This window comes from Xenopus laevis, chromosome 6L (assembly GCF_017654675.1).
Source record: "Xenopus laevis strain J_2021 chromosome 6L, Xenopus_laevis_v10.1, whole genome shotgun sequence".
NCBI classification, from domain to species: domain Eukaryota; kingdom Metazoa; phylum Chordata; class Amphibia; order Anura; family Pipidae; genus Xenopus; species Xenopus laevis.
Window position 1 is genome coordinate 59,751,637 of NC_054381.1, and position 13,982 is coordinate 59,765,618.

General features: G+C 38.3%; 1 protein-coding gene across 2 annotated transcripts in view; it reads left to right on the forward strand.

Annotated features, from left to right (window-relative positions):
• tpk1.L (thiamin pyrophosphokinase 1 L homeolog) overlaps positions 1-13,982 on the forward strand; it is a 199,641-nt gene that overhangs the window by 22,123 nt on the left and 163,536 nt on the right. The window contains exons 1-2 of one of the 2 annotated variants that reach the window (XM_018267534.2): positions 5,495-5,635; positions 7,737-7,785. In XM_018267534.2, coding sequence (XP_018123023.1) covers positions 7,743-7,785 — 43 coding nt within the window. In that variant the 5' untranslated portion in view covers positions 5,495-5,635; positions 7,737-7,742. Of the gene's footprint in view, positions 1-5,494; positions 5,636-7,736; positions 7,786-13,982 lie in introns of those variants that run through there. The other variant, XM_041566090.1, reaches the window with a different exon arrangement.

Sequence of the window (13,982 nt, forward strand, 5' to 3'; positions counted from 1 at the left end):
AAACCTTAAATGAAAAAAAAAACTTGAAAAAGTGAGGTCAGGGTTTACATTCCGAAAAATCGAATTGATCAAGTTTTTCAGTGGGAAAAACCCTTGAATTGCTCTAATTTTTAGAGTTTTCGAGCTGAATCCTCCAGAAAAAAAACCTGAATATCATGAAGGCTATTAACATATTCAAATGGTTTAAGGGACCTTTGCCATTGACTTCTACAGGATCTCAAAAGGTTTTAGATATGTACTTTTGGATTTGAGCTATTTCCAGGGTCAGGGTATAATAAATCTAGAAGTTTTTGAAAAACATTTAATACATTTCTGGGTAAAAAAAGCCTTAAAGTTAACTTTTGACTAATAAATCACTTTTTCGTGGAAAAACAAAACTCAACCTTTGATAAATCCACCCATAAGTATTAAAGCTCATGGCACACTGAGCTAGTTGGGCTTTTTAAGTGCAACATTTAACAGCCAGAAAAAGAGGCATTTAAATCTTTTGTAGCAGACCTGTAGACTTCAAGGCAAGTTGACAGAGTTCATGTCAAGGGTTAAAATGCCACCAGTACCCTTTGTGCCTTGGTCCTTATAGCTCATTACTCCTCCATGTAAAAGAGGATACAAAGGATATAGAATATAGGTATACTAGTAGTAACTATTCATACCACAGTCTAAAAAAAATGTGTCCCATGTAATTATTGTATAAAACAAATTAAAGTTTTTGACATATTAGCTGGGAGTGGGGTTTAGAAATATCACAAATCATACCGTTATTACCAAAATGTTTCTTCTTCTCAATTACAACAAAGTTGGTCTTACTACTTTCTTCAAAGACATGTATAGCAGCATACATAGCTTCTTCCAGTGAGGCAAACTTTTTCACTAGAGATTTTCACACACCTAGGAAGAGAGTTGACTAGTATTTCCAATATAACAAATCATGCAAAAATTTGATTACATTAAGGAAAGGGCTTAAAAATGTGTATTTGGGGCGGATTTATTGAAAGATTCCCCCCATAACCCAACCAGTCCTGCCAGCTAAATTGTCTGGCTGTGCAGGGGAGCCGGCAGCACTTAGCACGGGACCCAATCAGCAGCTAGGCTGACCTGATAGGGAACTGACGCCTGTGTAACAGCAGGGCTGAGATTGGCTCTTCCCCTCCTGCTGTGCTTTTGCCAGGGACAGCTAAGACATGCCCATCCCTTATTTGAAAGATGGACAATGACTGTAGCAGATCTATAGGGAGCACCAATAAAGGGGCCATATTTAGAGATAAAGGTTTTTTTTTTAGCTCCAAGTAAAACCAGGTCTATATATATTATTAATTAATGACTACAAAGTTAGGGTTTTTTTTTTTTTGTTTCACATACACAGGTATGGGAACAGTTATGCAGAATTATCAGGATTGAGGGTTTTGCAGATAACAGATATTTCTGCCATTTGGATATCCATACCTTATGTCTACTAAAAAAAATCCTTTAAACCCAACAGGATTGTTTTGCTTCCAGTTAGGATCCATTATGTCTCAATTAGGACTAAATACAAGCTACTGTTTGATTATTACAAAGAAAAACGAAATGATGCTTAAAAATTTGAATTACTTGATTATAATATAGTCTATGGGAGATGTAATTTGGAGCTTTCTGGATAACAGGTTTCCAGATAACAGTTTCCTTACCTGTAGGAGGTCTCTCGTTTTAGAATACCTTTTAAAAAACTTAAAATTTGAGTTTTTGATGGAGACTTTTACAACATGTATTTTCTCTGTATCTCTTAAATCCATGGAACACTATACATAGATAAAAATAAACATGCAACTAACGGGTTTTGTCTAGCTGTTGAAATGTAACCACTATGCAAGTCCTTGCTCTTATAACAAAACATTTTCATGAAGACCTTATGAAGGGATGAGAAAAAAAAATTAAATCTCTCACATCCACTGTTGTAAAATGAACATAGTAATATAGTAGCAATCACTGCATCTACATACCTTAAAACCAATTTCTAGTATATAGTGTACTTGGGAGTAAAAGATTACATCCAAACGTTTGGTGTATTTTATAAACCATAATCTTTTCTTACCATTTCTTGATCTTTGTAGAATTCATTCTCTGTCTCACTATCATCAATCAAACACTTTCTGACTGTCTTTTCTATTAAAATATATGCCTCATAAAATATTTAGTTGCCATTGAAAATGTAATATGCAAAATTAGATAAGTATTAAATATCAATAATTCATATAAGTAAACAAAGGGATTGTCATTTTTTATGTCTGAATTACATAAATATAACTATAATTACAAATACCATTTAAAATTAATTTCTTGAAAAAATAAATGTATAATTTTAAAGCTGTAATAATGATGTGTATGCAGGCAATTCGGGCCCAATTCTGACCTTTGGAAAAAGTCAGCACTATACAATAGAATTCTGACATGCTTTTGTTTTTCCTACTCAATGTAAGGCTGATGGCACGTAGAGAAAATTAGTCGCCTGTTGTGAAATCTCAGCTACCGAGACCTCCTTTCCCAAATGTAAATTGCCGGTGGGAGAACGCAAGCATTGCTTCATTTTTCAAAAGTCACCCAAAGGAAACCCAAAAGTTACCCGAGTGCCTTTCCATTGGTAACTCAGTTTATTGCCAGTGAAAAGGCAATTTCAGAGAGATTAGTCGCCAATGCTAGCAAAGGTTGGCTACACAGCAGCTTTTTTATTTAAACTATAGTAGTACTTATCTGTTATCTACTGTGTATCCTGTGCTTGTGTGGCTGTCCCCTTGGCTACACAGTAGCTTGTTTATATAAACAATATTAGTGTTTCTAAAGCAAACACACCAGTTTTAACAGTGCAGGGCAACGCGGCATTTAATTTTTATGACTTTAAATGGGACCCGTCACCCAAAAAATTATTTCAAATACTATTTTTTCACACTAGTCAAGCTAATTTAACTTAAATTACACTGTACAAGTTATTTGAATCGTGTTTCCTTTGTGAATCGCTGATGGTAAAACCCATGTGTCGCTCCAGTCTCCCAAAATCGCTACAAGAGGAAACTTCAAGCGATTTTGGGAGACTGGAGCGACAGATGAGTTTTACCACCAGCGATTCACATTATTGCCTATGGGAAAGCTTTTTACTGAAGAGTGCAGGAGATTAGTTGCCCAGAGAAGCAGCCATTTATCAATAGCGATTAATCTCCTGTTAGGAATACTTTCTTATACTAGGCACGTCTTAGCAACAGGAACCCCTAAATATGTTTTAACCCTTTAAGGGCCAGCAGAATTTTGTATTTCATTTGTACTCCGTGCCAGAGGTTTTTTTTGAACATTTTGTGCTCTCTCATATTAGGTACATCTCATGGTGGGGATATTTAGTTTACATAGGAAAACTATACATTGCTTTTTTTGGGAGATCAGGAGTTTTCTAAACCAGCCTCAGTTATTTCCACAAACTGATTTAGAGCTCTTAATAACGAAACAAAACAAAAATGGAAAGCATTACCTTTTTCACAATATAGGGATTTATACCAGAAAAATATATTATTTTATGCACAAAAATCAAACTGATTTGGAAAGCCTCAAGTGTATCGAAAGTGCATAGGATTACCAAGAATTTGGTAATTTTCCTGGCCAATGTGGTGGAAGGCTGATAGTGGAAGCCGTTGTTGACCACGCCCCATTTTTAAGCCACACCCACTTTAAACCACATCCATGTTAAATTTTAAGACCATATCCACATACCATACCTCCCAACTGTCCCATTTTCAGCTCAGTCCAACCCATAATTCCGCATTTGTACTGAAAAGTCCCGACTTTCTCTGCACTGAACAGGCAGAAAAACATACAAAGTTTCTAACTTAATTGGCTTTTGGCAGAGAGCCTAGAACAGCCACCAGGTGCAACTAATATACTTTTATAACAATTTTGAGATAAGTAATTGTAACAATTTAGATAAACAAGTCTCTTGGTAGAAGTTAAACTCATAGTTTAAAGGAGTATTCAACCCGTTATTAAAACCCCTCCCCCCCCAGCCTAGCTGCTACCCCGGGTAAATGCACCTAAAATTTTACTTACCCCTCGGTGCAGATTCACGGCATCAGAGTTCACAGCAACCATCTTTTTCTCTTCGAAAATCTTCGGTTCTTCTTCTGGCCGTTCGGGAACTTCCATGACTTGACACATGCGAAGTTGTCAAAAAACGAAAAAATTGCTCCATGCGCTGATACGTCCCTCTCTTCCTGAAGATTTCCGATGAGAAGAAGATGGCTGCTGTGAACTACAATGCTGTGAATCTGCAATGAGGGGTGAGAAAAAAGTTAGGGGCATTTACCAGGGGTAGCAACTAGCCTGGTGACGAGGTGGGGGGTTTATATAGGGTGGGTTTTTTTTTTTTTAATAAGGGGTTGAATTCTCCTTTAAAGGGCAATTCACCTCAATGGCAAAACTGTAATAACTCAAAAAAAGAAATGTGTTCAAACTTTCATAACCTGCCAAATTTTGTAAAATTAACATAGCAATTAAGTGGTGTGGCCACAAAAAATGGCCATGGTCAAAAAAATATTTCACCGCGTGGGGCAACTTCCCCCCACCTCTTTTTATTTCCAAAATGTTTGGAAATGTTTTTTTAAATCAATGTTTGCTTAAATCAATATGCCTCCTCCTCCCAAGTGAATAGCACAGCAACCCCCAGAATATAATTTAACTTGTTAGGGCACCCCACCAAATATTTCCAAATGTTAACTAACCCCCACAACAAACCTCACCAGGCTCACTACTCATAAGCTATGTAAGGTAGGCGCACATAGGGAGCAGAGGGTAAGCAGGGGATGGCACACGCAGGGAGAAGAGGGCAGGCAGGGCATTGAACACGCAGAGGGCAGGCAGGGCATGGAACCCTCAGGGAGCATAGGACAGGAAGGGCATGGCGCACGTTGGGTGCAGGCAGGGCATGGAACACCAAGAGAGCAGAGGGCAGTCAGGGCATGGGTCATGCAGAGAGCAGGCAAGGCATGGAACACGCAGGGAGCAGAGGGCACACAGAAGGGATGGAACACAAGAGGTGCATAGGGCAGGCAGGAAACACAGAGGGAGCATAGGGACAGGAAGGGCATGGAACATGCAGGGAGTAGAGGGACAGGCAGGGCACACACCTGAAAAGGTCAATGTACACAAAAAAGTCACCACCCACTTTAAAAAAAAGCACACACCTCAAAACTTAGCATCCATACACCAAAAAATAAAATAAAAAATTTCATATATAAGTAATCTCCAATAACCCCCTAATTAAAGGGCACAAACACCATACAGAGACCACATGCAGCAACAGCAAATGCCCCAGGCTGATGCAACAGCAGATCGGTTTTGCACAAATACAGATGTATTCCACTGGCTGCGTGCAATGAAGAGTTCTTTTCCATGCAACCACGAGTACCCACTAAGCTGGACTCACGTGCATTCTGTTTATATACCTTGAAGAAGGAGGCGCTGAATGTCCTAAAAGAATTTGAAGAATGCGCCGTGTCACGTGTTGTTAAAGACGTCCCCAGGTTTAGCGTCACGTGGTCAGCGTAGAATCATTTGTTCGTGACGTCACCCGCTGCTGTTTAGCAACTAGGAAGTAGCTGCTACAGTGAATCCAGAGGAGGTAGTATAATACATTTTTGCACCTACGGTTTTATATTGTTGAATCGCAGCGTTGGACATCCACACTGCCCAGTTGATTTGTGTAGGTGGGAATCGGGACAAATGTACTACAACGCCGCTGGCAGGGTTTGGTCGATGCACGTTTTCAGCAATGACGGGAACTAAAGGGTTATTCGGCTGCGTTCTCTTGCGAGGGTTAGCTGCTGATTGGTTGCTAGACTAGTGGGTTAGTTTTGTGACTGGCGTTATCCATTGGGGGGGGGGGGGGTTGGGTTTGGACAGGTACTCTACTTTTCAAGGACCAAACCTGGTGTAGTTCAGTTCTCCTGTTTAGATCAAATAAAGATTTTTCGTTATTGAAACAATAGGTGCAAAGTATGCCCAAAACAAATTCTGTACATTGAGCTCGTCCTTTAATTCTGATACAGAGGGAGGAGAGAGATAATCTGGAAATTGGGTTGTAGTTAAGCAATAGCTGGGTGATGCAGGATTGTGTGCCTTTAAACCCAGCCCCCAGCTAGATGCAGATCTAACGTCACAACAATGTTTGTTGTTCATAAAACATTTCCCTTTAAAAAAGATATTTTGACACTAATAAACAGGGCCGGAACTAGGGGTAGGTAGAGTAGGCACATGCAAAGGGCGTAAAGCTGGGGGTGCCAGGCAAGTGTTTCTTTTTTGATGTGCATGTGTTTTCCTCCTTTCTAACGCGCATGTGCGTGCATCTGCATCCTATTGGGCGCTGCGACTGGCCAGGTTGCCTAGGCTGCCAGGCCCAGCGCTGCTAATAAATCATATCCTTATAAACCATGATAAATGCTGTCCTCTCTTATAATTGTTGCATAGTAATATAATTTCATGTTTTATCATTATCATGTTTTACATGACTCACTTAAAGGGGACCTGTCATCCAAAAATATATTCAAAATCCTATTTTATCACATTAGTCAAGCAAAATGAACTTTAATTACACTATATAAATTATTTGAATCTTGTTTCCTTCAGTCTGGGGATTCATAATTATAGCAAGCAGGCAGCAGCCATTTTGTGGACACTGATATTAAGGCAAGCCTTGCATCATCTCAGAATCTTGTTTGTGCACCAGAATGGGGAACCTGATGTCCATCCCCATGCCCTGACTACACAATTAGACAGTGAAGAAAAAGGGTGGAATGTGTGGAGAGCAGTTACATGTAGGAAGTGCTAAATGTAAAGTGAAAGTAATTGTCTGCCACGCCTCTATTCCTAAGGCATAGAGGCGTGGCAGACAATATTTGGTTGACAGTTGAGATTTTTAAATGAGTTTACAACAGCTATGAATGCTTTAATAAAAAATAGAAATTGGATTTCATGTTTAATTTGAAAAGGACTTTTATTATACCGATTTTTGTGTCTGGGTGACAGGTCCACTTTAAAAAAAAATATGAGGATAATAGAATTCATCTATATAAAAGTACTAGGCCTTCGGCCTGTGATTTTTAAAGTGTTTTACAATATGCACATTACACAAAATCTATTAACCTGCAAAACAACCATATAAATGGTGCCATGTTAAGTCATCAGTTATAATCAGTGCTTTGTGATGTCACATGATTCATTGAAACTTGTGTATTTATAAAAAAAAATTCACAAAAGAAGGGAGAAGACACTTTTCTGTGGGCTAAAGCGCTACATAATTTATTATGAAGCAGAAAATGAAAGCATGAGCATTTAGGGACAGCCCCCTTCTGTGGCTGAAATTGCATTAGAAAAAATGTTATTCTCTCAAAACGAAGTGCCATGAATAGAAGATAAAAATCAGGAGTTGTGTATGTTTCACAAAATATAAAAATAAAAACTCCGCTTTTAGAATCTACAGTTATTCTTTGTAATGCTCGTGTAGAGCTGGGGTCATAGGTTTAGTTCTTTCAAGGACAGTATCTGCTTTGTATTTGTATGGTCTCTAAGCTGTTTATGTGGGTTTACTTTCCATGCTTCAATAACTTCTAACTTATTTTTTATAAAGCTGCATTTAGTCCTGTAGCAGGGAAATTAGAGGGCTTCACTGGAACAGGGACTGAAAAGTGATATTAATATTATCTTTGGAATTGTTTTGTTTGTAGTTGAAGATGGAGTATTCCTTTACCCCTCTTGAATGTTTACAGCCAACAGGTAAGTACTTTTTCACATTATCTTTTCTCTTCACTGAAATAATGTGCCATCATTACATTTATTATGTTACAATCTGTGTGGTGGATTGTTGCTCTTAAAGCCTAGGGACATAGTGGAACTCAGGTTCATGCAGACACAGTGGATTTCGGGGCCGAAACACGAGTGTGGTGTTTATACAAATGGCCTGTAGGTGTCACTAGGCACACAAGTTATACTGTGTACATAGTACTTTCTAGACTGGTTTAAAGTATTAGAGTTGTTATTTAATGGCTGCATGAACTTGCTAATAAAGCACTGCTATACTCTAGTCATCCTCGGCTACCAAAACATAACAAATTGGCGACAAGATGTCTCTTCTACCTCTGCAGCAGCATGCACCTTTTCTCCCAAACCCTGGTGAGCCTACCATAACTTTTACTGCTTGGATCTGTATGTTTGAAAATGATATTATTGCTGCTGGCCAAGGGGATATTTCTGCTGCTAGAAAGCATGCTTTACTTATTCACTGCTTGGAAGCAGAGGGACAGCGTATATTGTATACTTTACCATTACCCGATGAGACTTATGAAATTGCACTTACTGCTATAAAGAAATTTTTCATGCCAAGAGTAAATGTGGCTGCTGAAAGATATAAATTCTGCCAACGATGACAATGTAATGGTGAATCCACAGAACAATTTGTAGCAGCTTTGAGAGAGCTGGTTGTTTGGGAATGAAATGCTGAGAGACCAAATAGTGGAAAAAAACGAACTCACCACGCATTAGAGAGAGACTGCTCCTAGACCAGGATTTAACCCTTGAAAAGGCTTTTACAGTTGCTAGCCAAATTGAAACAGCAGTGGCAGAGGCTAAAACTCTCAGTCAGGGAACTGCTGGAATGTACAGACTGTGAATCCAGCGATGTGGCCTAATAATGCACAGTCACAGGCAAAATATAGTGCTAAGGAAAGGGATTCACTGCAAAACCGTGCAGCAAATACAAATAAAAAATACTGCTTTCACAGTGGTTCAGCAAACACACTGCAAATTATGCTACATGTCCTGCAAATATTCTATTCTAAGATCTGCCATATTTGTGCTAAACATGTTCATGAAGTCACTACTACAAATGTCACAGTATTAAGTGTGGATAAAGCTGACACATTTATGCCTGACAAGTTTATATGCACTGTCAATGTCAATACAGCTTCTGCTGACAAGGGACACTGCATTAACCTGATGCTTGATACAGGTTCAGCTGTTTCTATACTACCAAAGGATATTTTCTTGAAATACTTTGCAAAAGTTCTTGTTGCACCTGCCCTGAGACTGGTCAGTTACTTAAAGGATCCAATTCCTGTGCTTGGTTGCTTGCCAGTGACTACAATTTGAATCAAATACTGCAAAATGTGACTTTAACATTGTGAATAAGTGTACTGCTATACTTGGGATCTCTTTGCTGCATTAAACCTACAATTAGTTGATGGTCTCATTACTACAGCACCAGTGCCTGCCACACAGCCTGTGTCTAAAATTACACCACTTCAGCCAGTACCATTTCTTGATTCAGCATGGGAAAAACTTGCTATTGATATTGTGGGTCCTTTTACAGATGTTCCTATAGACTGCAAATTTGCTATAACCTCGATAGACTATTACAGTAAATGGCCTGAAATTGCATTTGTTTCTCATATAACATCAGCTACAGTTTTAACATTTCTGTCTACAGTCATCAACAGAGAAGGGAATCCGAAGGAGTTAATATCAGACAACAGACACAGTTTGTCTCATCTGAGTTTGAATTATTTCTGAAAGAGAGAGAGAGGAATATTGTGCATAGGAAATCTTCAGTGTTTTACCCACAAGCAAATGGAGAAATCGAGCGATTCAACAGAAGTCTGAAAGACACACTACAGACAGCAAAACTTACTGGGAAATCTTGTAAAGTATTTCCAACAGAGTTCCTACATAACTACAGAGCAACGCACCATGCAACAACCCAATCATCTCCAGCTGAATTATTACATGGCAGACAGATGCGCACTAAGTTACATGTTGCAGACATCAAACTTCCGCAAAATACTGTGCCTACAAAATTGTCTACTGCTGACATTGTCAAACGTCAACAAGCCAAATGCAAGGCTTATACGGACAAAAAACGTGGCGCAAGAGAAGTGCACTTTCAGCCTGGATCTTTAGTCAGAATTAAGAAACCAGGACTACTGAAACAAGGACAATCTAAATTTACTACACCACTTGAAGTGAGACGCCAGCGAGGACCATACACATATGAACTGTCTGATGGACGCATATGGAATACAAATCATCTTGCTCCTGTTAGGAATGACCTTGGAGAAGCTCTATTTGATGAAGGACATTTTCCTACTCCTGACGTCAACTGCAAAAGACCTGAAGAAAGTGAACCTATAAGGCCTACTGAGAGAATCCGAAAACTACATGCATGGACCAAGGACTATGTGATGTGAAGAATGTATAATATTGCTTTAAGATACATACTGTTTAATTGTTGTTGTTTATTACATTTGTCCAAATGCTTTCCTACTATAGGGGGTATATGTTGTGTTTAAACAAATGGCCTGTAGGTGTCACTGTGCACAAAAGTTATACAGTGTACGTAGTACATTCTAGACTGTTTTAAAGTATTAGAGTTGTTATAAATAAAACACTGTTATACTCTACTCATCCTCGGCTACCAAAACATAATGAGATTCTGCATTTGCAAATCCACCACGTCTGCCTGCACCCAAGAGTAGGAAATGTATCTGGGTGGATATCCACTATGTCTGTCCTTACCTTTAGGGCCAGGGTGCATGGAGCATTGGTTCTATTGCTCTCAGCCCATGTGTTGCAGGCTAAAGCCAAAAAATGGGCTGTGATCATTGAAGTCACAAATATCCTCACTTATATCCAAGTGAATTTGATTTGTCAGTGAATTTACTTTAAGCTCTTCTTGTGTAATTATTAGCTCAACCGCTATTTCTCTGTGCAGGATCACTGTTGCTATGGCTTGCATGTCATAGTTGACTGGCTCTGTCTGCTTATCAGAAAGACATTCTTCATTGGGTTCCTCCTATGTAGTCATGGAGTCCCTGTGGTATGTCTATTTCAAAATGGGAGGTAGATATTACATTTGTGCATTCGAAGAATTTGATTCATAGAAGTGATGCAGTCATTTAGTTAAGATTGTAAAAGCACGCTTATCTGCCTTGCAATTACTGATGCATCTGAAAGGAGAAAATTGGGAGTCTTTTCCAATACATTTATGCATAATAGTTTAGAAGAGGAAGCGTCTGACCCCATCTTGAATTGCCATGCTGTGGCCAGTAACCTAGTTCCTTCTGGTAATCTGTGGTGATAAGAAGAGTATAGAATAGGAGATTTCACTTTTTCAATTTAGGGTCACAATCAGCCTCCTATCAGGATTCGATAGGGCGTGGGTAGGTATGCAGATTGCTGAGTCCCCTTTTGAACTCTGTGCAGAGCGTGTTCCCCTGGAGATTGCTTAAACTGGAAACTTTGAACAAATTTTCTTTTTAAAGAGAGCTTCTAGTCAAAATAATGAGAACAGAGTAACGTCAATATTTCTACTTTAAAAAAAAAAACTATATTGGATTCCTGCAAATAGACATAAGCAATTTAAGTGTCTAATTTCTCTTCCCAGAATATGCACTTGTATTAAACATTGATTTTCAATGTGGCAACGTAGTTAATTTGGTCTAGTTCAGGTATTCTCCCTTTGGTAAATTGTCTAGCCCAGCAACCTTTCAGAGAGATGAGTTTTAGGAAAATTAGCAGTTTTAATACACTTTTTTTAAATCTACTTTGAAATTTGTTCATTGCCTTAAAATATGTAAAATTAATAGATAATTTACTCATACCACTTTGCAGCCTTTACATAAAGTGACTGATTTGTACATAAAATATAATCCCCAATCTTGTGATATACTTGTTACCACCAATACACACGCTAACAGAAATGCAACTCTCACATAGCTATAAGATATCATATAACATTTTGGATACAGCAACAATATTCACAGAGCAAACAGGTTAATGGAATCTTAACAGGACACTATCACCTTTGTCTTATTTCCTCCATGTTATCTAGTTTAATTTATATATTTTAACCTAACTCATACGTTTATATTAAATTAGTATTTATTAACAGGTTCATTCTGTTTAGACAATTCTCTGTTGAAAAACGTATTAATAATATTTCTGAAAAGGCTACAGGCCTCGGCATTATCACTACTTTCTTGATAAGAAACAATAAGCCAGATTTAATTCCATGGGGAAAATTTATCTCAAAGCTTATCTCATGAAACCCAATAGAAATCTATGGGAATATTTGGAATTGAATTAGGAGTCGTGTTTTTCCCATCCATTTAAATCTGCCCTAATATTTTCTACATAAACATATGGTACACTAGAATCTCCGGACATAGACTCATGTAAATAATTTGTTCTTTTTTGTTTTATTGGTTTAACTGGCTGTCAATTTCAGATGTGCCTACATTGCTTTTATCCTGTGCTGGCTAGACCCTTCCTTTGTTATCATCTGCAATTGCCTCCCTGTAAAGGTTTTTGGTAGGTTTAAGGTATACTTATCCAAGCTACAGGGAAAACCTAGGGTCCATGCCAGATAATAGATCTCATACTTGTAGTGATTTAGGGTTAAAATCTTCTTACTAGGGGCTGACAAATGCAGTAGCCAACCAAAGGTGGTTGGCAATGGATTTATTAAGGTATAAGAGGAGCAAACTAATTCCATATGTGGTAAAAGTACCATAAAACAATTCCAAAGTAGAATTCCTAATTTTGGGTTATATGCAGCTTGTAGTAATATACAGTCATTTGAAAAAGTTTGGGAACCCCTCTTAATTCTTTGGAGTTTTGTTAATCATTGGCTGAGCTTTCAAAGTAGCAACTTACTTTTAATATATAACATGCATTATGTAAACAGTAGTATTTCAGCAGTGACATAAACTTTATCAGATTAACAGAAAATATGCAATATGCATCATAACAAAAATAACAAAAAAAACAGCCTCTAGACACCTCCTATAGCCTTTGATGAGTGTGGCCGATGGCGGTATTTTTGACCATTCGTCCCTACAAAATCTCTCCAGTTCAGTTAAAGGGATACTGTCATGGGAATTTTTTTTTTTTTTTTTTTTTTCAAAATGAATGAAGAGCAAACGATTTTTTTATATTCAATTTTGAAATCTGACATGGGGCTAGACATATTGTCAATTTCCCAGCTGCCCCAAGTCATGTGACTTGTGCCCTGATAAACTTCAATCACTCTTTACTGCTGTACTGCAAGTTGGAGTGATATCAACCCCTCCCTTCCCCCCCCAGCAGCCAAACAAAAGAACAATGGGAAGGTAACCAGATAGCAGCTCCCTTACACAATATAACAGTTGCCTCGTAGATCTAAGAACAACACTCAATAGTAAAAACCCATGTCTCACTGAGACATATTCAGTTACATTGAGAAGGAAAAACAGCAGCCTGCCAGAAAGCATTTCTCTCCTAAAGTGCAGGCACAAGTCACATGACCAGGGGCAGCTGGGAAATTGACAAAGTGTCTAGCCCCATGTCAGATTTCAAAATTGAATATAAAAAATCTGTTTGCTCTTTTGAGAAATGGATTTCAGTGCAGAATTCTGCTGGAGTAGCACTATTAACTGATGTGTTTTGAAAAAAACATGTTTTCCAATGACAGGATCCCTTTAAATTTGATGGCCGCTGTTTCAAATCATGCCATAGATTTTGTATGATATTCAAGTCGGGGGACTGTGACGGCTATTCCAGAATATTGTACTTCTCCCTCTGCATAAATGCCTTTAGCTTAAATGCTGTAGAAGTGTATTTAGGGTCATTGTCTTGTTGGAATATCCAAACCCTGCGTAACTTTAACTTAGTGACTGATGCTCGAACATTATCCTGAAGAATTTGTTGATATTGGGTTGAATTCATCCGACCCTTGACTCAGGGCCCCAGTCCCTGAACTAGCCACACAGCCCTACAGCATGATGGAACTTCCGCAAAGTTTGACATTAGGTAGCAGGTGTTTTTCTTATAATGCAATTTTCTTCTGCCATGCAAATCGCTTTTTCTTATGACCAAATAACAAAATTTTTGTCTCATCAGTCCAAAACACTTTGTTCCAAAATGACTGTGGCTTGTTTAAG